The sequence below is a fragment of the Saccostrea echinata genome, unplaced genomic scaffold (genome assembly GCF_033153115.1).
Source record: "Saccostrea echinata isolate AGI-Se365-2 ecotype Australia unplaced genomic scaffold, CSIRO_AGI_Sech_v1 ptg000009l, whole genome shotgun sequence".
Lineage (NCBI taxonomy): Eukaryota > Metazoa > Mollusca > Bivalvia > Ostreida > Ostreidae > Saccostrea > Saccostrea echinata.
The window spans coordinates 46,915,854-46,943,814 of NW_026889758.1; the positions used below are offsets into that span (position 1 = coordinate 46,915,854).

Below are 27,961 nucleotides of genomic sequence, written 5' to 3' on the forward strand. Positions count from 1 at the left end.
ACTGTTACAATCAAACCAGTATATAGATATTGGAAGGAAATAACTTACTACAAAAGTGAAGAAATTGCAGTCTGTGCATTTCTCCCGTTTTATGCAGTACATGTTGTACAACCTCTTTAAAACAGGAAGAAAGCTACTTAATATTTATCTGGCCCAAATCAGTTTCTAAATATAAGAAGCTGATACACTGTACATACAAAATACATGTAGATGCAACTTGAAATTTCCTTATATAATAATAAAGTTATATATCTACTTCCTCTGAGTCGTTTCCCCAATGTATTTCACCCTAGATATCAATACAGGCTTTACTCTGTTTTAATTTTATTTTAAATCACACAACGTACCATAAATCTTACATAATTAATTTTTTCCTAATTTCTGATCGTCTTTATTCTTCTATACAATATAAATTCTTGTACATCTTTGTGCGAGATGAAGACATTTAACAACTGGTGATTTATAATGTACAAATATATTTGAATCACAATTAAAATCAATAATGCTCATATATGATAAATGCAGAATAAAAAAATATATAAACCAATCAGTCAAAAACACGAATTTTTTTATCTGCCTGGAGAAATTCAACCATGAAGATTTATGTAACAAAGTAAGTGTCACTTTTAAACTACCGGTTACGGATTGTAAATATTAATGTCTTTAATAGCTGCACTGGCACATCATTATTCATTCTTCTCAGCATAAAAGTTATTATATACTCTCATATCTAAGTTGAACACACTTATTCTTTGGTCATGCAGGAGAACATCAAGCTGCAATGATAAAATAAGCAAAGATATACATTACTATTTTAGGGATGTCGAAACTTACTGATATCTTTTAAAATTAATCTACTTACTGGGGTCCTATGTCAACTGTAAGTCAAGTGTCCATGTATTAATACTTCTTTATTTCAGCAGTTATTTTTGGTATAAAATTCCAAACTTTTACCAAAAAATACATATACAGGTACATGTATTTAATCAGACATGGTGGAATCAAATTACATTTTAATCTTTTTATCAATTTTTTTTAAATTTATAGAAATTAATAATTGCAACCAAAACAAATTTAATAGAGATTTCGTAAAAATTTGTATTCCCCAATGTCATTAATTGATAGTAATCACATGTAAAATAACTGTCTGACCTTTGAAATGTTATGCTCATTGAAAAGGGGGGGTGCAGGTTGGAGGGTTGTATAATAACTACATGTACATGTGTATGTGCATATAACTACTTTGGGGCAGGCTAGTCTGTTGTTTATATTCAATAAACATTAGTGTCTGTAAATTAAAGTACAGGTATGCAGAAATCTAATTAATTTGTTGGTGTCTTTCTATTGAAGTCAGGGTAGTTTAATCCTACAATAATTAAGAGGATGAAGGCCAATCATTGCAATGACCATTAATCAAGGAAAAAAATTTGTTCATAATCAGTATGACTTAGCAATAGTCCACTTATTAAGTACATATGCACTATCATTCCAACCAGGTATGCAAAAAACAAAACTATCCTGTTGCATGAGATATCTGTTGAACTTAACAAGAAACCCATGGGCCACATCGCTCACCTGAGCATATTGGCTAAGAAGAAGCACAAACCAGTTCAGTATTGAAAAGTTTACATGGGTGGAGGGGACTTGAACTTTAAACTACCTGATGATACTTCCATACCAATATAATAAATGGCTTTGTAGTTTTTGAGCTAAAGATTTTTCCCTATATATTCCTTTGAAAAATTCAATCCCCCATTATGGCCCCTCCCTACCACCGAGGGTCATAATCTGAACAAACTTTAATCTACACTACCTGAGGATGTTTCCATATTAATGTGACTAAACATGGCTTTGCTGTTCTTGAGAAGATTTTTAAAACATGCCATCAAATTTTCACTATTTCTAAATAATCTCCCCTTGAATGAGGGTGTGGCCCTTCATTTGAAAAACTTGAATCCCATAAGGATGCTTTGTTGCAAGTTTGGTTGAAATTGAAACTGACAGACAGACGAAGAGATGGACTACAGGCAAAATGTGATCAGAAAAGCTCACTTGAGCTTTCAGCTCAGGTGAGCTAAAACTGCATGGATAGAGTGTGCATATGGTCAATTTGGTAAAATTGAGGAGAGGCAAAAGTATGACAGACAGACAACAATTCAAATCTGTAACCCCCCCCCCCCCCCTCCAAAAAAAAGGTTTGTCAGCTGGTGCTCTACCCACTGAGCTATCTGGCCTTTACAGCCTCAATCATATATCCTCAGTGACACACCTCTTAAGTCCTCTGGGCAATCTGGCTGCTTGAAGGGACTTGCTTTTTCAAATGCCTCAATTTTTACTAGCTCTTCATTGATCTTGGATATCAATGGAAACTTGCTCATATCAGCTGAGAACCTGAGAAAAAAATAGTTGTCTACTGAAAAATTTGAAATTAAGAGCCATTTGCGTAAGATTCCAGCAAAGTATGAGACAGAAAGGGGAGAAAAAAAGAGATAGTTACCTTTTTGCATTATAAACTTGTGGCACCAAGCAGATATCAGCCATAGTAACTGTGTCCCCAATACAATATTTCCCAGCACATTTGCCAAGTATGGTTTCCAGGGCTATAGAGACAATTTTAAAGTTTAAAAATATATCCTTAGGTTAAATACATATGTATGATGCATAAGAGTTGGGGAATTTTTAGAGTACTTCCTCTAGCTATGCTTCATGAAATTTCCAGCTGTCAATAAATTATCATGTTATAGCATTAATTGATATGTACTTGAAATATCAACAGATAAATGTTTTAATAAACTCATTTAAAAATAAAATATAATTATTTCACACAATACCTGTAAATCCCTTTTCTATAAAGAATCTGGCCCACTCTGATTTTTCCTCTGCACTAGAGAGTTTCTCCACTTTCTGCAGGACTTGCAAATTCTGGATGGGCTGAATACCAGAAGCTATCAACTCACAGATTTCCCTGACCTAATCAGAATGATGGAGTATAACATATATATATTGTTCACACCGAGTTTACGTTAACTGGGTTTGTTGTATGTTTTTCAAAGCATGAAAAAATATATTGTAGTTACATACTTTTGCTCTTTGAAGGGGGTCCTTTGGCAAAATTGCATTGGCTGGGTACTTTTCTTCCAAATATTCCATAACGGAAATCTGTTAAGAAGAAAAGGCATTCTTTTAGTCTTGTATGTACTACCATTTGTCAGTTGTCAATTGCTCACAAATAGAAAATTTTCTATTTCTGGCAAGTTTTACTGGTTGTGAAGACATCCTTACAAAAAAAGGTGTTTGCATTATATGTGTACCACAATATACAATAATATGCAATATAATTATTTTGCAATTAGCCTCTTCTTTGACGAAACAATTTTTGTGGGGTGGGGGATGTGTCTGAACAATTCCTCCTGCATTGTTTGACCATCTACATCCTCCCTTCAGGTAGACAAGACAACTGCTAATAAAGTTATATGGCCAGATTGCAAAATACAGGTAAAATTGATTAGATATTAAAATCAAGATCATTGTGCCAAGTCTTTTTAAAAATATTTGCACACACAAAGGCAAAAATAAAATGACATACTGTACAAAACATCCCTAAAAAACAATCAACTATGAAATATATACTGTAAACACACTTTTTTCCATGGAGTCATAATTCCCCTAATTACAATTTCTGTTCAATCCGTAGAAAAAGGTAGAAAATTATGCGTATATTTTGAATTCCCTTGCATGTCTTAAATGCACTTAAAGAGTGTTGAGACAATTTTTTGTGGAAAATTTGTGACAACATGCATGGTGTAAATTAATTCCATGCAGAAAAATGTACATCTACAGTACTGGGTATTCAAAAATCAAAGTCAGCAATCAAGGTGGTATTTAAAATATCATGATTCTGATTGTAAAAAAATTTCAAGTCAACTCCCAAGGTGTTAACTACAAGTGAAGTTACATATTGAATAATCAACAAGAGGCCCATGGGCCTTAACCGTCACCTGAGTATAACACAATCAAGTAAAGGATCCATCTAATGGCAATAAATAGCTATATATAATAAAACAAGTTAAATTGACAGATGAAGAAATGTTGCTCAAAAACAAGAAAGAGGACAACTAGGGATCAATAATTAACTCAATTACCAATTGACGACACGTTAATCTATTTCATTGGTCTCTTTTAGTCCTTGAATACCATTTAATGCACAAATATATCATGGGTGAATAACAAAGGGGAATAACTTCTCTCAAAGAAGAATAAAAAATTCCATGATCAATAGAGCCCCAGACCCAACACCAGAACTACTGATCCAGTGGTCAAAAATTTCACAAATCTGATGAAAACTCTTTGCTCATTATAACTTTGTACTCTGTTTGCTTCCTAGATGTCCATGAGCAGGGAAGTAGATTTTCAAAGAATTCATGCATTTTCAATACATGATCAATAAAGCTGTGCCTTAACACTAGGACCCTGACCCAGGGGCCATGAAATTCACAATTTTGGAAGAGGCACCCTTGCTCATCTTAACCATATGCTAAGTTTGTCTGATAAATACCCAGAAGCAGAGAAGAAGATTTCCATAAATTGATATATTTTCACTATATGATCAAAAGAGCCCCATTGTAGCTCCAGAACTCCTAGCCCAGGTGCCTTGAATAAAGGCACTCTTGCTCATCATAACCATGCAGTTAGTCTGTTTGCTAAATACCAAACAGAAGATATAAAAGAATTAATGTAAATTTCAGCATATTGACTTGTGTTACTATTAAAAGATTCTGAAATGCATATCAACAAATTAATCCTCATATAATTAAGAACCCCTGATCCATGGAACATGAATTTCACAATTTTGAAAAACATTCCCTTGCTTATCATTACCATGTACATGTACTTACTTTGTCTGCTAAATACTTAGGAACAGGAAGAAGAATTTATACATTTTCACTATATGAAAAATAGAGCCCTCCCCAGTAATACCAGAACACCTGACCATGGGTAGATGAATTTCATAATTTTGGTTAGGGTCCATGTTTTTAATAATCATGGCAACAGTTTGACTGCTTGACGTCCAAGAGTAAGATGAAAATATTGAAGATTGCTTTAATCTTTATGGTTTTAGCTCCATCCTCAGACCCCAGGCGGACAGAGATTCTGAAATTCATAATTTTTGTTCCCCTTTGGCCATAGAAGTTACATACCAAAATTGGTTGAAGTTGGTTCAACCATTATGGAGATGGAGCTGAAAATGTTCAATGGTTAACAGACGACGCATGACGAACTACAGAGGATAAAAACGCATAGCAATAGGTGACTTTAGTGATTTGTGTGACCTAAAAATAGCTAATCTGAGTTAAAAGTTAATGGAAGATTATCATAATACATAGAACTTCCTGGCAAGAATACTAGTGTAACGTATATTAATTTCATGGTAAAAGGTAAATGCAATACCAAAAATCTGGAAATTTTTACATTTTTTACATTTTTGCCAATTTGGGTCAAAATGCTATATAATTAATATTATAATTTATATAATTTCAAAATTTTGCAAATTCACCTCACTGCTAAAAATAAAACCAGAAGTCTCTGACGAGACTGTAGCTCTACTGGTTGTACTTATAAAGGAAGATAAAAGTAGCACTTGGACTTGAAACTTTGCAACAGCAATAAATAAAATAATGATCCTTGGTTTAGTCTCTTTTTGTGGCAAGATTTATTGCAAACAGACTTAAACTGTAGGAGGAGTAACCTTTTAAAACAATTTTACAGAAATTTCGATTTTTTAGTAACCATGGCAACATCAAACAACAAAATCAAAAAAACAATAAAGACAATGATGTACAGTATCTCAGTGTAGTCTACTTGAATGCCAAGTTATACTGAAATCAAACCAAAACTGTAGGAGAAGAAGCATTTTGAAAGTATTTCAAGGAAATTTCTATTTTTAGTAACCATGGCAACACTGTTCATTGAAATCAAAAACCGATATATAGAATTATATATCTTAGTATAGTCTACTTGTATGCCAAGTTATATTGAAATCAGATCAAAACGGTAGGTGAAGTAGCATTTTGAAAGTTTTTCATAGAAATTCCTACTTTTAGTAACCATGGCAACATCGTTCATTGAAATCAAAAAACAGTATCTTAGTGTAGTCTACTCATGTGCCAAGTTACACTGAAATCAGACCAAAACTGTAGGAGAAGTAGCATTTTGAAAAATTGTTTACAGATGGATGGACAGACAGACAGATGGACTAATGATGGACACCTTACTATTGCATAAGCTCTTCTGGTCTGTGACCAGTAGAGCTAAAAAAGGAAAACCACTAAAAATTCCGTGTACATTTTTGTAATCATCCGAACATACAAGTATATGTACACATTGCTAGATGTGCGATTCACCATTTTTTCCCAATAGCAATTTTTATTTTCAAGATTTTACAAAACTTTAGACTTCACACTGCTTTATTAATCTTACTCAGACAGTTAGAAACTGAGTAAAATACTCACAGATTGTGTGAGAGTAGCACCATCCATAATAAGAGCTGGTACTTGCTGCATTGGGTTAACTGTGGTATACTCATCTTTTTTCTGTGAAAAACAATCAAAACTAAATAAATTCTTCTTTAAGGCACTCCGATCTTCAGCCAGGAAGGATAACTCTTTAATTTATGATTTAATTCAAAAAGTCTCAAAATGAAGCTTGAAAATTAAATCTTTTCATGCAACAATTTTCATTTTATACCTCTCAATGTGCTTCAAGGTTCTTTGAAGTTCTCAGAAAGGTCTTATAAAAAGTCGAAATTTTTACCCCATAAAAGTATTTTAAAATTATATATTTAAAGAAATTAAGGTTCATTTTAATTTAACTATAGATACCAATGTTTATTAACATGATATGAAATTAGAAGTGATTTATGGTGCTTTGCAGTGCTAGGAAAATCTTTATACACTATGCATTGTAAAATTATCAAAGTAAATAGAAGAAATTAAAGTACCTTAAAAGTATAAAAATTGTGCAATTCCTTCAAAAGCCTGGATACCTATGATTTTTATTTCTAAAATGTGTTTGTTGATCATATTTGAATTGGAAAATGTATAGTAGGTGTTTTTATTCGCATTTCCTGAAAATTTATTTGAGGTTTACTAATTTTCCTTATATTATATGATAAACTTTAAAGATGAAGTTTGAAGAATTATCGTGGGTAAAAACACATTACTTTGAGAATTCAGAGACATTTTTGTGAGCATTTTCAATAACTCAATGCCTGATTTTCAGAACCTGAGGATTGGAGTACCTTAAAGATAATTGTAATGTTCATGGAAGAAATACGTGTATGTGTAGAATTAGCTAAACTGCAAACTTTGAATTAATTTACTTTACTTTACTTATAATACATACCTGCATTCCTCCATCTTTGATTAGATTGACTGCTCTGTATTCATACTGTATGCCCTTGATATTGAGGGCTAAAATAAACAATTTTAATGAATCAGATCACTCTCATATATTATAGACTCAATGCATATAGCAGACCTAGCTTTATTGTCGTTTTATGATGGTGATTTATTGGGTGTTCTTTGGATCTACATTCAATACTGATTCATGACCATTTAGGCCATCCTTAAATAATTGTTTGTTTGGAATTGCTGCCTTGGAGGTTTCAGACCCAGGAGGGAGGGAGGTAAATTATCATTTTTTTTAAATTAAATTAAAAATTGATGATAAAAATCTCAGTAAGGAATGAACACATTATTTTCTGCCTTTTTGTATTTAGGGTATCTCCCATCAACCAGGAACCCAGTTTTGCTTAGATCCTATGTACACTTATTAAATGATTGGGTGGCACATGTGGTAACACACCAAGAATTGATTGAATAACATACATGCCAACTTTCCCGATTTAGGCGGGATCCTCCCGATTTTACCCTATGATCCCGCTCTCCCGATCGGGAAAGCAATATTGCCCTAATTTCCCGATTTGAAAAAATTCAACCTAAAACTTCCAATTTTCAGAGTTTTCCTACCGCAATATTTTGTCAATTGGGATTAGAATATCAGACTTGTTTATTCAATGCACACAGATTTTTAACTCATGCAGAGGTGTTAATTAGCCACAGGAAATCACTTCTCGCTTGAACGCACACAGCTGTCCAGGTACAGGTAACATAGCCTGGAGCGGTTAGGAGATTAAACTTTTCAATCAGAAGGGGTATGCATAGTGAAACAATAGATTTGATGGTTAATTAAATATCATTTTATTAAAAACAAAAATTAAATACAGTGATATGATAAACTAACAACAAAATCGGAATTAATCCATGTTTATTGTTTTTTAAAAAAAAAAACGAAAGTAGAAAACAACAAAGCATAGCTGCTGAATTTTTCTGCTTGTAATAAAAATATTGTAAAGTTTACCAGCTAAAATAACATGAAAATAATTTAGATGAAACAACAAAGTCTTACATGTATAGCTCACGTACACTGAATCCCCCCCCCCCCCCCCCCCATGTAATATGACAAGGGAATACCCACACGACACTGCCAAGATTATGCAAAAGTTCATCATGATTATAACAATTTTATTTCTTGTTTGGGATAGGGGATATCCTTGTTTTAGATAACTGATGATCTCAAGGGTAAATTTATTTCTTCAATTTGTTTTGTGTGTGTGATAAAATCAATCATGATGTCTACTTATTAATAGGGAATAAAATGACACTTCTATTTAAAGTACATACCACAAAAAATTTTCTTATCTCTCTCTCACACACCCTCACAGACACAATGCATTGCAATTTTTTCAATATTGCTTTCAATTTAATGTCTAATTAGGAAATTCTAATTGTGTAAAATGTAAATATAGAATTTTACAAATGTTTCCCAGAAACTGTACAGTAACAAAACCTCATATATTTCTAAAACTTTGAAAAAACTTTATTGAACTGAAAGTTGTACATTTTCACATTTTTCACCAAATTCTGTGTCTTTTTCAAACATAATGTTGTTAAACTAAACAGATATCACTTCTTTAGTGAGAGAGGTACCTATTTAAGCAAAAGAAATTTGAATTTTGGAAGGAAAACATTTGTTTGTATTATTTATTCTTAAATTGTATTAATTAACAAGTGATATTGATATTATAAATTTTAAAAAAAATGGGATAAACATTTATTTTCACGACAAAATGTCGCAAATTTAAAGCTTTGAAAATTATCGTCACGCGCAAAATCCCCCATGGGAATTTTCAAAAGTTGGCATGTATGGAATAAAAAAAAATATTGTATTTTGGTCAATAAAATTTTTCCAGGAGGGGGCATTTCAATGAGGCGGGAGGCAATTCCAAACAAAGAATTATTTTACTTTGGCCTTATATTATCCTATTACACTCATATAATGACAGTAGCAAACTCTTGGCAGTTCTATAGGATTAAACCTCTCTAGCGTATGCATGCAGAAGCATTACTGGTTCTTTAATATACAATTCCCTTCTTCAACAAACGAAATCAGTTTACTGGATGTATCCATATGTCTGACCAATGTGATTTAATAAAATCAGTGACTTCTGCAGTGCAGCACCATTTCATCAATTATGCAAATCCTTGAACAATGTTACAGTTATAGAGAATATCAATTTCCTTGATTAAAAAAAATTACCTATTCTTACTCTCCATGCACAAGAGCTTCTAAAATAGGAATACAACACTGGCTGAAAAACAAAACAAGTCAGGGAGTAAGAGGAATTTCGGATGGGTTATCTGAAATGTAGAATATCGATCTAATACTAAAGCCAGTCTCGTGACAACTGTTTTTAGTTCTTTAACCGTATTCATTAATGCATATTATTAACAAAACAATGACTAAACTTTCTCAAATTTGCCAAAAAATATTTTTTTGTGAAAACGAAACTTACTGTTGACATTTTTCTAATTTTAAGGGCAAGTTGATCTTTATAAATTCGTAAGAATTTCAATGTTGCTTTAGCATCAAAAGGTCAATTAAAAAGTCTAAGTTATGTATAGAATATGTTTAAAGGTTATCATTTCATTAGAAATGAAAAAAAATATTCCAATTCTAATCGCGATTTAAAATTAATTCTTGATATAATCAAAGTACGAGTTAGCAATTCACTTTTACATCCGGTCAATAACACGCCATTTTCGTTTTCAATAACAAGCTTATCTTTTAAAAAGATTGGTGAGCTAGCGCTGTAGCATAATAAAATACAGAAAAAGATATCTGAACCATTTGTTAAATTTGCTGAATCGATTAATTATTAATAGGAAGGCAGATTGGTGCACTGGGGGTTGAGTTTTTTTTTGGGGGGGGTGTCACAATTCAGAATGGTGAATCTAAGAGTGTGCTTCACGTCGGCAATGGCATAACCCCTAACTGTGCTTTAAGCAATCTGTATTTCTGTGTAATTTCAATTTCGAGGTGAAAAATAAAAGGTCAGTAGAACCACTGAGCACCTTCGGGCCTTTCCGGCAAGCTCGGAAAACATATCCGAGGTTGCTGCGGTTTTCCGAGCTTGCCGGAAAGATTTATGAAGGTCTATTAGAAAAGCTATGTATTCATTACAACTTTAGAAATAACAGTCTTGGTTTTATAAGACCCGAGTTACTGTAACTTTTTGTTCATTTACGTGCAGGTTAGACAACAGAACACGAAACTTCAGATCATATGTATTTTCAGATGATAAACACTAAATTGACATGTCTTTCCGACATACTCTGAAAAAGATTTTTGTTGTTGTTGTTTTTTCCGAGCTTGCCGGAATTATCCACTAAGGTGGTAAAACTGTAAGGAAAGCTAGATGTCTAGAATCTTGGCATTATATGGCCAAATTTTTTCTTGTACTTTTATGTGTAGGTAGACAATAAATTAAAAAAATTTCAGAATCCGGATCTAGACTGGTATTGACTGTCTCTAATCTACGAAATGTATATCGCGCATATCGGACAGGAAAGGCCTGAAATTCGGATCATTTCTATTTTTGTATGACAAAACGAAATTGTTATTGTACAGTCTATCTACAGTAGTTTTCCCAGAATCCCCGACCGTGAAGTCGAGCATGCGTATTTCAGAAATATAGACTAACGTAGTTGCTAGCGCTCGAGAGCGCTAGCAATGATGAATAACTCGTTCTCGGATTGGAGTCTGGTTAACCGGTTCTTATATTGAGTCTTGTGTAATTTCACCTTCACCCTTGACATGTATAAATATTTTATCGTCATATCTGGTATTTATGTAATATATAAAAGCCCAAAGGAGAATACAAAATTCTTTTAAAAACCAGTGACAGATTTGACAGTTAATGTGTGTGTTTCTTTCTCTCTGAGTCTCTTTTTTAAAAATTTTTAAATTAGTTAATTTTTAAATATCATGCATTTTAGATATTTTAAACTCATGTTTAACAATAAAACTAATTAAAACAAAAGAAAACAACAAAATTATTTTACTTAAAAATGAAACTTATCATATTTCAGTGCTATACCCCCCCCCCCCCCCAAAGAAAAACAAACAAACAAAACAAACAAGCAAGCAAACCAAAAAAAAAAAAAAAAAAAACACATCTAACATCCCAATAAAACCTGAATCAATATCCCCAAATATCTCAATATATCTAAGAACTACAGTTTTTAAAAAATGACAGTGAAAGACAGACATACCAGTATATAAATATTGGAAGGAAATAACTTACAACAAAAATGAAGAAACTGCAGTCTGTGCACTTCTCCCGTTTTATGCAGTATATGTTGTACAACCTCTTTAAAACAGGAAGAAAGCTACTTAATATTTATCTGGCCCAAATCAGTTTCTAAATATAAGAAGCTGATACACTGTACATATAAAATACATGTAGATGCAACTTGAAATTTCCTTATATAATAATAAAGTTACATATCTACTTTCTCTGAGTCATTTCCCCAATGTATTTCACCCTAAATATCAATACAGGCTTTACTTTTTTTTAAATTTTATTTTAAATCACACAACATACTGTAAATCTTACATAATTAATTTCTTTTTAATTTCTGATCATCTTTATTCTTCTATGCAATATAAATTCTTGTACATCTTTGTGTGAGATGAAGACATTTAACAACTGATGATTTATAATGTACAAATATATTTGAATCACAATTAAAATCAATTAATTCTCATATACAATAAATGCAGAATAAAAAAAATATATACCAATCAGTCAAAATCACAACTTTTTTTATCTGCCTGGAAAAATTCAATCATGCAGATTCATGCAACAAAGTCTCATTTTTAAACTACATGATTGTAAATATAGCTGCAATGGCACATCATGATTCATTCTTCTCAGTATAAAAGTTATATATACTCTCATATTTAAGTTGAACACACTTATTCTTTGGTCATGCAGGAGAACATCAAGCTGCAATGATAAAATAAGCAAAGATATACATTACTATTTTAAGGATGTCATAAGCATACTGATATACTGATATTTTAATTAATCTACTATTTGGGGTCCTATATCAACTGTAATTCAATTGTCAATGTATTAATACTTCTTTATTTAAGCAGTAATTATCAATAATTGATAAAGGATTGATGTGTGCAGTACATAGATCATACTGTGATTATTTTTGGTATAAAATGCCAAATTTTTACCAAACAAGAGGCCCAAGGGCCTTGAATCGCTCTTTTGATAAACTGTACAACCTATCACTTCTAAAGCCTCTAAGTATCCTGTATATTTAGATAAACCCTTGAAATTCCAATTCACACTCTGAGAACCCAAGATGATTCTAAGCCAATTAGTACCTGAGAGTACGTCATGGTGACCTACTTATCACTTGTCATTTTCTGAGGACCCATCAACTAAGTTTGATGATTCTAAGCCAGTTAATACCTAAAATGTTTTTTTTTTAAATTATAACCATAAAATTTTATAAGTAGGTCAAAGTGACCTACTTTTCACTTGTTGTACTCCAAGGACCCAAGATGCATCAACTGACAAAGTTTGATGATTCTAAGCCAATAAGTACCTGAAATATTTAATTAAAGCCATAAATTTACAAAAGTAGGTCACGGTGACCTACTTTTCAGTCGACCTACTCCGAAGACCCAAGATGCATCAACTGACAAAGTTTGATGATTCTAAGCCAATTAGTACCTGAAATATTTAATTATAGTTATATAAATTGAAAAGTAGGTCATGGTGACCTCCTTTTCAGTTGACGTTTTTGAGGACCCAAGATGCATCAACTTACAAAGTTATATGATCATAGGCCTCAAAATGTCCAAATTATGCCTCTAAAATGCTTTGAAATCGAATGCCTACAAAGTTCAAAAAGTAGGTCACTGTGACCTACTTTTTAATAAATATATTTTAAGGCCCCAAGATGCATCATCTTACAAGATTTAAAGATTCTAAATCTCTCGGTATTCGAATTAATGGCCTTAATTGTTTTGAAAAAGATTAGCCATAAAATTCAAAAAGTAGGTCAAGGTGACCTATTTTTTAGTTGACATACTTTGAGGACCCAAGATACATCAACTGACAAAGTTTGATGATCATAGGCCTTAAAGGGTTTTTATCACGTATCTAAATTTCTTAAAAATGAAACACTATTATATTCTTGAAACATATAATTATCGTTTAATTATGAAATAATGTTGAAAACGGCCGTAATTAGACGATAAAACGCCCATAATATAGGGTCCTCGAAGTGAAAATCTCCACTAATTAGATAGGGGTCACGTGGTACTGAAACGTCATAGGTGTCAATGGTCAATAGAACTCGTAAGGCTTATCGTAAGAAAAAATATATTGAATAGATTTCTACGCTAAATAAATAGAAAACACAATATGGCCGGTTGAAATTTTGACATCGACTATATTCCTTTGGTTATGGACGGTCAATCTTTTATGTGTGAACGTCCAGCAAAGAGAAATAACCAGAAAATATGCCGACAATAGGAGAGGACACCAAAGACGAAGCCGTGGACAACTCGGGACTTCGACTAAATAGAACGAATTAATAAGTTTAACTTCGTAAACATTTATAAATATGGGAATTTTAAATTCTCCTTTATTATTATTTTAATTAATTATATATAAATAAATCCTGTATATCTTCTATCTGTTCCAGCAGTCAATATCATGTACTAGAAATGATACTTCTTCAATGGAGCAGTACGCCATTACGAAGTTCACAACATTCCTACTAGATTCTGTGCGACTTTTAAAAAATGCGTGTTTGTCATTTATTAGGTATCTTTCCTTAAAATATTTTATAGGACAGAAAAAAATCGTGATCGATCGGGCATAAACGATTGTTCTGAATGGAGATAAACGCCATCGCATTTGCAGAAAAAGGCCCCTCTTTCATCTCTCAACCAAGTCCAGGAAATTTGGAAAAATATCTTCCTAAAACCTTTCTTGTGCACATTTGTGCATCCTAAAGCCATGAATTATACCTTACTAGCTGTCAATTATCCAATTATCTCTTAAATATTTTCTAACAGGTTTAATAGACGCAACAAATGAGCCATTTTGTATACACAATAAGTACTTTGCTTGACCAGGATTGACACCTATGACGTCAGAGCAATGGCGCATAACATCGGCGATCAAAATATGCATATTGAGAAATTCAAACTTTGAATCGCTGAAACATCAAAAATGTTAATTTTCTAGCAAAATTTTTTAAATATATGATTTTAATAGCATGTAAACTTTGTCATATCAAAAAATTTTGAGACGTGATAAAAACCCTTTAAATTGTTCAAAATATGCCTCTAAATCATTTCGAAAAAGAATGGCCGCAAAATTTAAAAAAGTAGGTCACCGTGACCTACTTTTGAGCCAACATGATATGAGGTCCTTAGATGCATCAACTGACAAGATTTGATGATCCTAGTCCTTATAGTAAGCAAAATATCAACATTTTAATAAAATGTAATTTTTGGTCAACTTTGAAGTGACCTTGAGACCACGCCCTTTGCCCCAGGGTAAATCCCCGTGCAAATTTTAATCTACAACATATCCTCATCCTTTTGTGTAAGTTTGGTGATAATCTGCCTAGTGGTTCTTGAGAAGAAGATTTTTTAGCAACCAGTACTTTTGTTTCTATTTTTCTAATTATCTCCCCTTGTTTAAGGGTTACAACCCTAGTTTTAGTATAAATGGGAGCCCTTAGGCCAAGGATACCCTGTGACAAATTTGGCAATAATTGGCCAAGGGGTTCTTGAGTTATGGCCCATATTCTAAAAAGTTTACACACACCGCACGCCGCACAAATGGCCATAGCATTAGCTCTTTGAGCCTTTGGCTCAGAAGAGCTAAAAATATACATATACATGTATTTAATCAGACATGGTGGAACAAAATTACGTTTTAATCTTTTTTCTTTTTTTTTTTAATCAAATTTTCAAATTTATAGAAATTAATAATTGCAACCAAAATAAATTTTAAAGAGATGTTTTAAAGATTTGTATTCCCCAATGTCATTAATTGACAGTAATCACATGTAAAATAGCTGTCTAATCTGTGAACTGTTATGCTCATTGAAGGGGGTTGGGGTTGGAGGGCTGTATGATAACTAGCTGCAGAACTGTAGTGTTATGGTTTTATATTTTAGTCTTTGACCATAATGCTACAGATCCTGTAATGTAAATAAAGTGCAATTTACAATTTATAAACTCGCTTGTTGTGAATTTCTTGTCTGGTAACATAAAATTCACAACAAGCGAGTTTAATGGTCTGTAGAGACAACTATAAACGGTTAGGAGGTGGATAAAATATACAAGTTGGTTACAGAATATGTCTAGAATTAGGGAATGAAAGGTTGTTGATTGAACAATGCTGGAAAGTGGTGAAATACATCCCCAAAGTGCGCAGAAAATCTTAATCTTAATCTTAAAGTAAATTGCACTTTATATACATTATGGGATCTGTTATGGTCAAAGACTAAAATATAAAACCATAACACTACAGTTCTGCAGCTATATAATAACTACATATGTATATGTGCATATAACTACGTTGGGGCAGACCAGTCTGTTATTTATATTCAATAAACATTAGTGTCTGTAAATTAAAATATGCAGAAATCTAATTAATTTGTTGGTGTCTTTCTATTGAAGTCAGGGTAGTTTACAACCCCTACAATAATTAAGAGGATGAAGGCTAATCATGGCAATGGCCATTAATCAAAGAAAAAAGTTTGTTCATAATCGGTATGACTTAGCAATAGTCCACTTATTAAGTACCTGTGCACTATCGTTCCAACCAGGTATGCAAAAACAAAATTATCCTGTTGCATGAGATATCTGTTGAACTTAACAAGAGACCGACTGGCCACATTGTTCACCTCAGCACATTAGCTAAGAAGAAGCACAAATCAGTTCAGTATTGAAAAGTTAACAAGGGGAGCTTGAACTTTAAACTACTTGAGGATACTTCCATACCAATATAACAAATGGCTTTGTTGTTTTTGAGCAGAAGATTTTTCCCTATATATTCCTTTGTAAAAATTTGATCACCCCATTGTGGCACCTCGCTACACTGGGGGTCATCAATTGAACAAACTTGAATCTACACTTCCCAAGAATGCTTCTATATCAATATGACTATACATGGCTTTCCTTTTTTTTTTTTGAGAAGAAATTTTTTTCCTATATATTCGTATGTAAAACTTTGATCCTCAGTTGTGGCCCCACCCTACTCCTTGGGGTTGATCATTTGAACAAACTTAAATCTATCTGAGGATACTTCCATTTCAAAATGACTAATGACTTTGCTATTCGTGAGAAGATTTTTAAAACATGCCACCAAATTTTCACTATTTCTAAATTATCTCCCCTTGAATGAGGACGTGGCCCTTCATTTGAACAAACTTGAATCCCCTTCACCCAAGGATGCTTTGTGGCAAGTTTGGTTGAAATTGGCCCAATGGTTCTGGAGAAGAAGTTGAAAATGTGAAAAGTTTACAGACGGACAGACAGACATACTACAGGCAAAATGTGATCAGAAAAGCTCACTTGAGCTTTCAGCTCAGGTGAGCTAAAAATTGCATGGATAAAGTGTGCATATGGTCAATTTAGTAAAATTGAGGAGGGGCAAAAGTGTGAATAGACAACAATTCAAATCTATACCCCCTCCCCCCTTAAAAAAAGAGGTTTGCTAGGTGCTCTACCAACTGAGCTATTTGACCATGACAGTCTCAATCACGTATCCTCAGTGACACAACCTCTTAAGTCCTCTGGACAATCTGGCTGCTTGAAGGGACTTGCTTTTTCAAATGCCTCAATTTTTACTAGCTCTTCATTGACCTTGGATATCAGTGGAAACTTGCTCATATCAGCTGAAAACCTGAAAAAAAATAGTTGTCTATTGAACAATTTGAAAATATGAGCCATTTGTGTAGGGTTCCAGTAAAGCAGGAAACAGAATGGTAAGAAAAAAGAGATGATGTATAGCAGGTTTCTTTAGTTTGTGTAAAATTTGTCTTTTTGCTTGTTGAAAGGTATGTTATTAATTTTGGTGCAACTTTTTTTGGCAGACACAGATCTAGAAAAACATGATTGGCTGACGTTAGTATTGGGCGACGCAGAGCAGTCACATTAATTCCTAGGAACATCAATGACTTTAAAGTTTTTAATATTTATAAGTCGACAATTGTCGCCGGATCATCTGGGACTTAGCCCCAGTTTGATTTTTATTGTCGGCAGACATTTACGAAAACCCAAAACCTAAATGTCGAACAACCCATGACCAACTTAACAAAACTGTCTGCGGATGGTCAGACGATGATTGAGGGTTGGTTGACAGACTATTCAGTGACTGCTTCAATTGAAGAAATTGGCCACAGATGCAGAAAAAATTATAACTGGGTCAGTGGGACATAAAATTGGTAGGCCGGAAAAAAAGAGGTAAAAATCAGGCAAGACAACGGACGATGATCTGCCAACTGCCATCCTAAGAATCACATTTTTGCCTCAAAAAACGTCTGCCGTTCGTCATTTTTAAAAATATGACTGAAGTTTTAGCGATTAAATTTTAGCAGGGTACTACCAAAGAGCTAAATGAAGCCAAAATTACCACCCCCGCTAAAAATTAGTGTTATATTGTAGTTACCTTTTTGCATTACCAACTTGTGGTACCAAGCAGATATCAGCCATGGTAACTGTGTCCCCAATACAGTATTTCCCAGCACATTTGCCAAGTATGGTTTCCAGAGCTACAGAGACAATTTTAAAATTAAAAAAATTATATCCTTAGGTTGAAAACATACGTATGGTGCATAAGAGATGGGGCATTTTTAGATTACTTCTTCTACCTACACTACATGAAATTTCCAGCTGTCAATAAATCATAATATTATACTTTCATGTAAATTAGTTGAATCTGATTCGTGGAGAAACATTTGTTAAAAAACACTATTAACCGCTGAATGATGAAGCCACGCCCTCCAGCGTAGCAACGGTAAACATTGCTTGACGACGGGTGATATTCCAAAAAATAGTGACAGTGCAGAATTTATGTGCACAAGGTTCACTGTTATATGTATTTGTATAAAACATTCAGTATAATATAATAAATATTGTATGTAGTTGAGTGTAACATTTAAAATTTTCACCCCAAGAAAACCATTGTCAACCGAGGCGGTTAATTAATGTGTACATGTACTTGAAATATCAACCGATTGATAATTTTCCTTGCATATATTTTAATAAACTCATTTAAAAATAAAATATAATTATTTCACACAATACCTGTAAATCCCTTTTCTATAAAGAATCTGGCCCACTCTGATTTTTCCTCTGCACTGGAGAGTTTCTCCACTTTCCGCAGGACTTGCGAATTCTGGATGGTGGGCTGAATACCAGATGCTATCAACTCACAGATTTCCCTGACCTAATCAGAATGAAGGAATATAACATTATACTTTTGTGTAAATTGCTTGTATTTGATTTGTTGACAAACATTTCTTAAAAAACAATGTTAGCCTCTGAATGATGAAATCACTCCCTCTACAGGGGTGTCGGCAAAGGGGCGGCAGGGGCAGCGACTGCCGCCCCAATAATTTTGCAAAATAAAAAAAAAAAAACAAAAAACAAAACACCAAACCAAACAAAAAATGAAAGAAAAAAATGAATTTTAAATGAGAAATACAGAATTACAAAATTTGTAATGGCAATATCTGTGGTCAATGGAGCGGCAAGAATAACGGCAATCTGTGGTCAATGGAGCGGCAGAGTGTGAAAGCTATTGTTTACACAGGTGGAAATTGGGATGTACGTGTATATACATGTACCTGTACCTGTTGTGCCTAAACAGAAAGCATGGTATCCATCACTCTATGTGTGAGTTTGCTACAAATTCTCCATCAGGCACAAAGCTAGCAACGTTTTTGGAATTTCTCTTTTTGGGGGGCGGGGTAGGGATTCTCTAAGTTTCTAGAATTTTTTTTTCTTTTCAAATGCTGGAATTTGCCTGAGTTCGACCTAACAACAACAAAAAGTGTGTATGAAAGGGAGGTTGGGCAAGCAGAATATATGAATTTTTACCTATCAAAACTTAAGCAGAAAAACCTATTGTCAGAAAAAGTGGAGAAATTGGGCAAAAAATGGAGCCCCACCCACTTCCTGACACTTTCCCCGCGTATAACAGGCCTGTTCATTGTCTAATAAATTGGTCGATCGATGTTTGGAAATTTTTGATGAATCGAAATTGAAAGCTATCAAATTAAAGCAAAATACTAAAATACTGGGTAAAAATTACATTTTAAAACAACTTCAGTTGATTTTTTTTAAAATTCATACATATTTCTGCATTTCAAAAATGGATGGATTCTGAAGGATTAATCACCCTGTTCATTTTAAAGTTCATAACTATGCATTCTTTCGGCAAGTAACGATAAATATTATACAGTAATTAAATATTATACAATAATAGAAAATTATATGTATTTTAATCTATACCTCTTCATTAACCTTTCAAAGTTCTTTCTATGTCATTTCGGGAAAAAAAACCCCAGCTCCTAGCTATTTAAAAATACTCCGGTTTTGTTTAATCTGGATTTATTTAAAACACATAAAACATTTTTTTTTTTTGGTTGCTTGTTTAATTGTTCTTTTTCAATCAGAAAATATGTCTAGACTATTGACTTAATGGGAAAAATATCAAGATTCTGACGGAAATTTTAATTATTTATTGTATGTCACAAAAAGTTGGTTAGGACCCCCCCCCCTTTTTTTCGATCCAATTCGCCTCCCCAATGTCAAATACTTGCCGATGCCCCTGCTCTAGCAGTACAGAACTTAGCAACAGTCAACACTGCTTGACAATGATATTATTCAAAATATATTGACTGCATGAAATTTATGCACATTTGTTTAACCTCTATTTGTATTTGCATAAAAAAATTCAGTAGAATATAATAAATACTGCATGTAGTTGAGGGTAACATTGAAAATGATCACCCCTGGAATTACCATTGTCAACCTCTGCTGTGCCTTGGTTGACAATGGTTTTCAAGGGGTGATCATTTTCAATGTTACCCTCAACTACATGCAGTATTTATATAACTGTTCACATGGAGTTTACATTAACCAGGGTTGTTGTTTGTTTTTCGAATCATAATAAAGGTATATTGTAGTTACATACTTTTGCTCTTTGAAGGGGGTCTTTTGGCAAAATTGCATTGGCTGGGTACTTTTCTTCCAAGTATTCCATAATAGAAATCTGTTAGGAAGAAAAGGCATTGTTTTAGTCTTGTATGTATATCATTTGTCAATTGTTCAAAAATGGAAAATTTTCTTTCTGGCAGGTTTTACTGTTGTGAGGACATTCATACAAAAAGGTGTTTGTATTACACATGTACCACAATATATACTCTTATGCAATCTAGTCTCTTCTGTGAAGAAACAATTTTGAAAAATATTTTAGTGGGGTGGGGTTGGATGGGGTGGGGTATGTGTCTGAAAAATTCCTCCTGCATTGTTTGACCATTTGCATCCTCTTTTTGGGTAGACAAGACAAATAACCAGATTGCAAAATACTGGTAAAATTGATTAGATATTAATATCAAGATTGTTTTGCCAAGTCTTTAATTATTTGCATACACATGTGCAAAAAATAAAATGACATACCGTAAAAAAAATGTCCCTGCAAAAAAATCAACTATTAAATAAATGTAAATATACATGTATACTCTGGGATACTGTAAACATACTTTTTTTCTATGGAGTCATAATTTCCCAGAATCACAATTTCTGTTCAATCTGTGGGTAGAAAATTATGTGGACATCTTGGTTTCCCCTGTTTGTCTTAAATGTCTAAAATTTTTGACAGCATAATAGCGTAAATTAATCCCATGCAGAAAAATGTACATCTACAGTATATTCAAAAATCAAAGTCAGCAATCAAGGTAGTATTCAAAATATCATGATTCTGATTGTAAAAAAGGAAACCAGGGCTAGAAATAATTATTTTTGTTTACTGGTCACTCGGGCTATCACCTTAAATTTTTACTGGTCAGTTTAGTACTTTCACTGTCCCACTGGGCCAGTAGATTTTAAAAAGACTGGCCCAAAATCATAATAATAATAGTACTATTTTTTTTATATTGTAATACTTAGAAGTACAACTTAACAAAACAAGAAACAGTAGAAGTTGGGACACACAACCCTGTCAAGTTAACTAGCCCTACTGTGAATGAATTTTATTATGCATAAAAAAAATGCTGACCCAAAGGGCACATGTCGTCTGCAATGTACTAGCCCAGATTGAAAATTCACTGGCCCCAGACCAGTGGGCCATCAATTATTTCGAGCCCTGGAAACTCCCATGGTGTTAACTAAATCATTTTTTTTTCAAGTAAAGTTACATACTGAATAATCAACAAAAGGCCCATGGGCCTTAACAGTCACCTGAGTATAATACATCTTAGTAAAGGAGCCATATGTTATGATCCAGTGGTCAAGAATTTCACAAATCTGATGAAAACACCTTGCTTATTACAACTTTGTACTCTGTTTGCCTCCCAGATGTCCATGAGCAGGGGAGAAGATTTTTAAAAAATTCATGCATTTTCAATAAATGATCAATAAAGTCCTGCCATAACACCAGAATCCCTGACCCAGGGGCCATGAAATCACAATTTTGAAAAATGCTACCTTGCTCATCATAACCATGTACTAAGTTTGTCTTCTAAATACTCAGGAACAGGAAGAAGAATTCATGCATTTTTCACTATATGATAAATAGAGCCCTGCCCAGTAATTAGAAACTGAGTAAAATACTCACAGATTGTGTGAGAGTAGCACCATCCATAATAAGAGCGGGTACTTGCTGCATTGGGTTAACTGTGGTATACTCATCTTTTTTCTGTGAAAAACAATCAAAATTAACAAATGTTGTTCTTCTTTAAAGATAATTGTAATGTTCATGAAAGAAATATGTGTATGTGTAGAATTAGCTAAACTGCAAACTTTGAATTAATTCACTTTACTCTACTTATAAGGCCAAATAAAAAAATATGTGTGGTTCCGGTTACCCGACCATCCCTATTTTATACCCCCGACTCTAAACTTTTTTTTGGCAATTTTCATATTTTTTCCAGAAATTTCCCCAATTTCCATCAATGGTTCCGGTTTAAGTTTTAGTTTCAGCAATGACAGCCCCCTTGCACAACATAGTGCAAGTGTTTATTAGTGTTAAATCCAAAGCAAGCTAGCATGTAGGTGTCCCCTATCAATATTGACTAGTATATTATCACACCACATCTAAATGTCATTTGCAAAGTAGTGATACAGTGATTCATTTTGAAAATGGTTATCATGGGTCCAAAGGACCCCTCTTAATGACAACAATGGGTCCCGTGCCAAAATCATTGCGTCCAAATCCAAGAGTACCGTATATATTAGATATTACAGAGGAAATTCTGGTGAAATATAAAAGGGTATTGCACAAAAGTGCAAATGTTTTATTGTAGCTGTGAGTGATTTATACTTTTACTATCAATTGTCCAAGTAAGAGTACATGATTTTGTGTCATAAAAATATTATACTGTCCACTGTGCACTTTGGTTCTATTTTCAGATCGTACATACGATCTCACAAATTGTATCAGTCATAATATGCACAGAAGCAGAATGAAGTAAAAAAAAAGTTTAAGAAGAAATGACAAATAGTCAGAAATAAAAATGATTAAATTTTATACTTGTTAACTTGTAAGGAAAAAAAAAAACGAAAAAAAAACAGCTTAAATACAAAGGCATAGCATGGTATAGTATTCACTTCATAAACGTTCCACGGTATAGACATAATCAGTGATAATCGAGCTATGCTATCTAACTTTCAAATATTTTCTGATAATTGCTTATTAACTGCAATTGTGAAATCTGACCTGTTGTTGACAACCTTATACCTGTTGAAATCGTTCATGCGTGCAGCATATCACTTAGCACGTGGATATGATGCAATCGGTCAAGTTTTGAATCAAATTATACCAAAATAGTTTAAAATAGTACATGTTCTTCTATAAATTTATTGCGTCCATTGGGATGCACATTTATTGAAATAATGCGTCCTGAGCAAAATTTGTGCGTAATTTACGCAGGACGCACACCAAAATGAATCACTGGTGATAAGTATTATTTAGAAAAATTAAGAAAATCATTTTGTTAAAAAAAAAAAAAAATCCCTACCTACCTAATTTTTTTGGAGGTGTAACCGGAACCACACATATTTTTTTGTTTGGCCTAATACATACCTGCATTCCTCCATCTTTGATTAGATTCACTGCTCTGTATTCATACTGTATGCCCTTGATATTGAGGGCTAAAATAAACAATTTTAATGAATCAGATCACTCTCTATATATTATAGAGTCAATGCATAGAGCAAACCTATATTGAACAAATGCTTTATTGTTGTTTTATGATGGTGATTTATTGGGTGTTCTTTGGATCTACATTCAATACTGATTCCTAACCATTTATAATATCCTATTACAGTCATATAATGACAGTAGCAAACTCTTGGCAGTTCTATAGCATTCTATAGCATTAAACCTCTCTAGCGTATGTATGCAGAAGCATGACTGATTCTTTAATAAACAATTCCCTACTTCAACAAATGAAATCAGTTTACTGAATGTATCTAGATGTCTGACCAATGTGATTTAATAAATCGGTGACTTCCGGTACGTCGATTTACCCAAATGGACCCAAATGGAACCCAAATGGACCCAAATGGACTCAAATGGACCCAAATGGAAATCCAAATGGACCCAAATGGAAATCAAATGGACCCAAATGGAAACCGAATGGAATATTAAATATACAAATAGAAATATTTATTATTGTATTATCAAGTTGTTACTTATTTAAAATGAAAATAATGAACTTACAAATGGAGAATATTTAGTATTCATATCTAATATTGTATTTTAAAAATACGAATTAATTTTCTTTAGTATTCTTTAGATCAGCAAAATTATTGGAGGAGGGGGGGGGGCACAGGCCCCCGCACACCCCCCCCCCAACCCGGTTCCTCCTGCCATGAATTCTATATAAACTTTAATATGAAATACTTCAGTTTTGTATACAATGATATGCAAAAGTTATTACAAATAGAAATAAAGATTAATTCATTTTAATTTTAAAATACAATATTAGAAATGAATAATTAATATTCTCCATTTGCAAGTTCATTATTTTCATCATTTTAAATAAGTAACTACTTGAAAATACAATAATATATGTTTAATATTCCATTTGGGTCCATTTGATTTCCATTTGGGTCCATTTGGATTTCCATTTGGGTTCCATTTGGTTCCATTTGGGTCCATTTGGGTAAATCGACGCACCCCGTGACTTCTGCAGCACCATTTCATCAATTCTGTAAATCCTTGCACAATGTAACAGTTCTAGAGAATACAAATTTCCTTGATTAAAAAAATTACCTATTCTTACTCTCCATGTACAAGAGCTTCTAAAATAGGAATACAACACTGGCTGAAAAACAAAACAAGTCAGGGGGTCAGAGGAATTTCGGATGGGTTATCTGAAAGAATTATGGATGTTTCGGGACCGCGATGTTTCGGGACCCCGACGTTTCGGGACCTGACAACACGTTTCGGGACTTGGGTTAACACGTTTCGGGGCTTGGGCTAACACGTTTCGGGACTTCTAAATATTTTGTAAAGGAAATGAAATAAAACTTGTTTACTTGTGTTTTTATATTTATACATGTATAATTTCTCAGTTTGATACACAATTTATAATTTAAGAAGCACTGATTGGAGTTTTTATTAGTTTTAAAGTTTGCCTGCGGCATGGAGCACGCCTGCCGAGAAAATCAAACCCCGGGTGTTGTCTCTTTAATTTCTTATTACAGTATTTGATATATTACCTTTATAAAGTATTTGGTTAACATTTGACCAAAATTTAATTAATTTTTTTTTTTAAAATATGTATTTGATTTATTTATAGTGTTTGATACGAGAGTTTGTAGAATTAAAGCCGGGAGACAATCGTAACTGCTGTGTGAAGACCACGGACGTGTTTTTCTTTCTAAGACTTTCTTTCTCTCCTTTTTAATAAAAATTTTAGGTATTTGATTTCATATTTGTTTACAAAATTTACAAAGGCTCAAGCTAGCACATGTGCAGTAAAAACTTCACGTTTTACGGGTAGTTGTTTTGAATCAGAATCTGAAATATTCCATGTTCAACATTTTAAACATCAATGTATAAAATTTATAATTATTATTTCAGGTTATATATGCAACAAGATCATAAAAGCAAATTTATTCAAAATGTTACGGGTAAGAGAAATGTTATAACTTAAGCTATAAACTTCCTACACATCCATGTATACGTTAAGCAGAGAAGGAAAAAAACGAAATGGGTAAGAAAATCAGCATGTATTTGACTTTTCAAATATATATAACGTCAAAGAACAGCTTGTAAAGTAATTTTTACTGAAAGTATGATGTGTATATATATACCATGTATGCAACATTTGTAAATAAACCAAACTTACTAATTTTCAAAATATAAACACGTTTAACTTATTTTTCATCTTAACGTTTCAAAGTTAGACAATTTCTTCGTCTATGCAAAGTACATGTACTCGATAGCTTAAGAAAAATGATGAAAGTAATCGATTTTATTCATTTATTTTAATTAGAAAAAAAATTATTCCCACCAAAGTCCCAAATATTCCCGCTATATATTATTGTACTATCAAAATTGTTAATTTGTCTACAATGATATGGATGTCTGAATTTATGTTTACTCTGTATACACAGACTACAAATCTCAATGAAACTCAATTATCGATCTTCTTATATACCCGACCAGTGCGTAATATTATATGTGGTGTTACATAGTTAGGTACATGACAAACTTTAAATAATACTGTAAATAAATACTAAATATTATTTAATTTGCAAATATTAAATTTTTCATGCTGTAAAAGTGTTTAAAAGACATTCCACATTGACTACGTTAACAGGTCAACTTACATTTCAAATTTCCACCTTGCCACATTAAATAGATAAAGCTATGATGAAATTTAAAATGTTTTTAAAGACATTATTTGAAACGATATCAAATGAAATCATGTTGTTTATACCATTTAATGCTTTTTTTATAAGTATGGTATTTTTTTTAAATTTAGGGCCAATGTTCTCGCAACATTTGTAAAATATGTTTATTTACAATGTTTTGGAAACTTTAAAAATGTTTTCGTAACATTTCCAGGGAAGAATCTTACAGATACTATGCCAAAACTTTTTGGGGAAAAAATATTTGAAACCGTTTGGGAAAAGGTAGACAAAATCAAGATCAAAACATTTTGAAAACCTTTATATTTTGTTGAACTATTGTTTGATTCTGAGTTATTTCATTTACCAATAAACAAACGATATTTTTTCCATATTTTTAGATTTTTATTTTCTTAAAATAATTTCAAAAGAAACCACACAATCTTTTTAGTTCCCATTACCGGCGGCGTCTTTATACATGTACGTAACACCTCCCTATGTACAGAGTATCAGTTGAGATATGTGTACCTGATCCCAGTTGTTGTTTTAACAATTTACTGATATGTTTTTAAAAGATATATTCGACGGTAGCTGGAGATCACTTGAATATTTTAAAATATCTATCATCAACCTGAGAAGATTAAATTTTGCCCCCCCCCCCCTCCCCATCACCACACACACAAGAAAAAATAACTAATAAAAAAAATGATAAAAAAATAAAAAGAAATAAAAATGAATATTGTAAAGATTTATTCTTCTTCGTCTGTTATGAATAAAACCCCATCAAAGTATATCTTTATGACAATTTTTATTATATATATACATAAAAATAAAATTCGGATATAGCTTGAAATATTACGTACTATATGTAATTAGAATAATATGCTATATCAACATAATAAAATAATTTGTTTAGATCCCGAAAAAAATTAACTCAAGTCCCGAATCGTCTTTACCCAAGTCCCGAACCGTCTTGTTGCTAGTCCCGAAACGTCGTATTAGTCAGGTCCCGAAACGTCGTGGTCCCGAAACATCGTGCACCCATCTGAAATGTAGAATATCGATCTAATGTAGAATGTAGAATATCGAGACTAGCTTTAGTATTAGATATACTAAAGCTAGTCTCGTGTCAACTGTTTCTAGTTCTTTAACCGTGTTCATTGATGCATATTATTAACAAAACAATGACTAAACTTTCTTAAATTTGCCAAAAAATATTTTTTTTGTGAAAACGAAACTTACTGTTGACATTTTTGACATTTTTTTCTAATTTTAAAGGCAATTTGATCTTTATAAATTCGTAAGAATTTCAATGTTGCTTTAGCATCAAAAGGTCAATTTAAAAGTCTCTGTTATGGATAGAATATGTTTAAAGGTTATCATTTTATTAGAAATGAAAAAAATATTCCAATTTCAACCG

General features: G+C 32.7%; 2 protein-coding genes across 2 annotated transcripts; both read right to left on the bottom strand.

The window, feature by feature from the left end:
* Positions 1 to 307: 307 nt before the first annotated feature.
* On the bottom strand, positions 308 to 9,962 carry LOC133182931 (maleylacetoacetate isomerase-like). Its single transcript, XM_061317810.1, has 9 exons — positions 9,914 to 9,962; positions 9,658 to 9,709; positions 7,402 to 7,469; positions 6,510 to 6,590; positions 3,082 to 3,159; positions 2,832 to 2,970; positions 2,498 to 2,600; positions 2,270 to 2,391; positions 308 to 776 (listed from the first exon to the last, which is right to left on the bottom strand). Exons 1-9 carry the CDS (start codon positions 9,920 to 9,922, stop codon positions 772 to 774), a joined length of 657 nt encoding a protein of 218 aa, XP_061173794.1. The 5' UTR covers positions 9,923 to 9,962; the 3' UTR covers positions 308 to 771.
* Positions 9,963 to 12,023: 2,061 nt separating this feature from the next.
* LOC133182932 (maleylacetoacetate isomerase-like) lies at positions 12,024 to 27,792 on the bottom strand. Its single transcript, XM_061317811.1, has 9 exons — positions 27,784 to 27,792; positions 24,956 to 25,007; positions 23,762 to 23,829; positions 22,295 to 22,375; positions 20,654 to 20,731; positions 18,760 to 18,901; positions 18,122 to 18,224; positions 17,235 to 17,356; positions 12,024 to 12,409 (listed from the first exon to the last, which is right to left on the bottom strand). Exons 1-9 carry the CDS (start codon positions 27,790 to 27,792, stop codon positions 12,405 to 12,407), a joined length of 660 nt encoding a protein of 219 aa, XP_061173795.1. The 3' UTR covers positions 12,024 to 12,404.
* Positions 27,793 to 27,961: the final 169 nt, after the last annotated feature.

Bases quoted from the DNA above. Each gene is read 5' to 3' on its own strand.
- LOC133182931 (XM_061317810.1), bottom strand. The intron at 2,971-3,081 runs GTATGTAACTAC...CATTCTGATTAG, and splicing joins ACCCCCTTCAAAGAGCAAAA to GTCAGGGAAATCTGTGAGTT. The intron at 2,601-2,831 runs GTATTGTGTGAA...TTGTCTCTATAG, and splicing joins TATAGAAAAGGGATTTACAG to CCCTGGAAACCATACTTGGC.
- LOC133182932 (XM_061317811.1), bottom strand. The intron at 20,732-22,294 runs GTGAGTATTTTA...TCTTCCTAACAG, and splicing joins GTGCTACTCTCACACAATCT to ATTTCTATTATGGAATACTT. The intron at 17,357-18,121 runs GTAACTACAATA...ATTTTTTTTCAG, and splicing joins CAAGTTGGTAATGCAAAAAG to GTTTTCAGCTGATATGAGCA.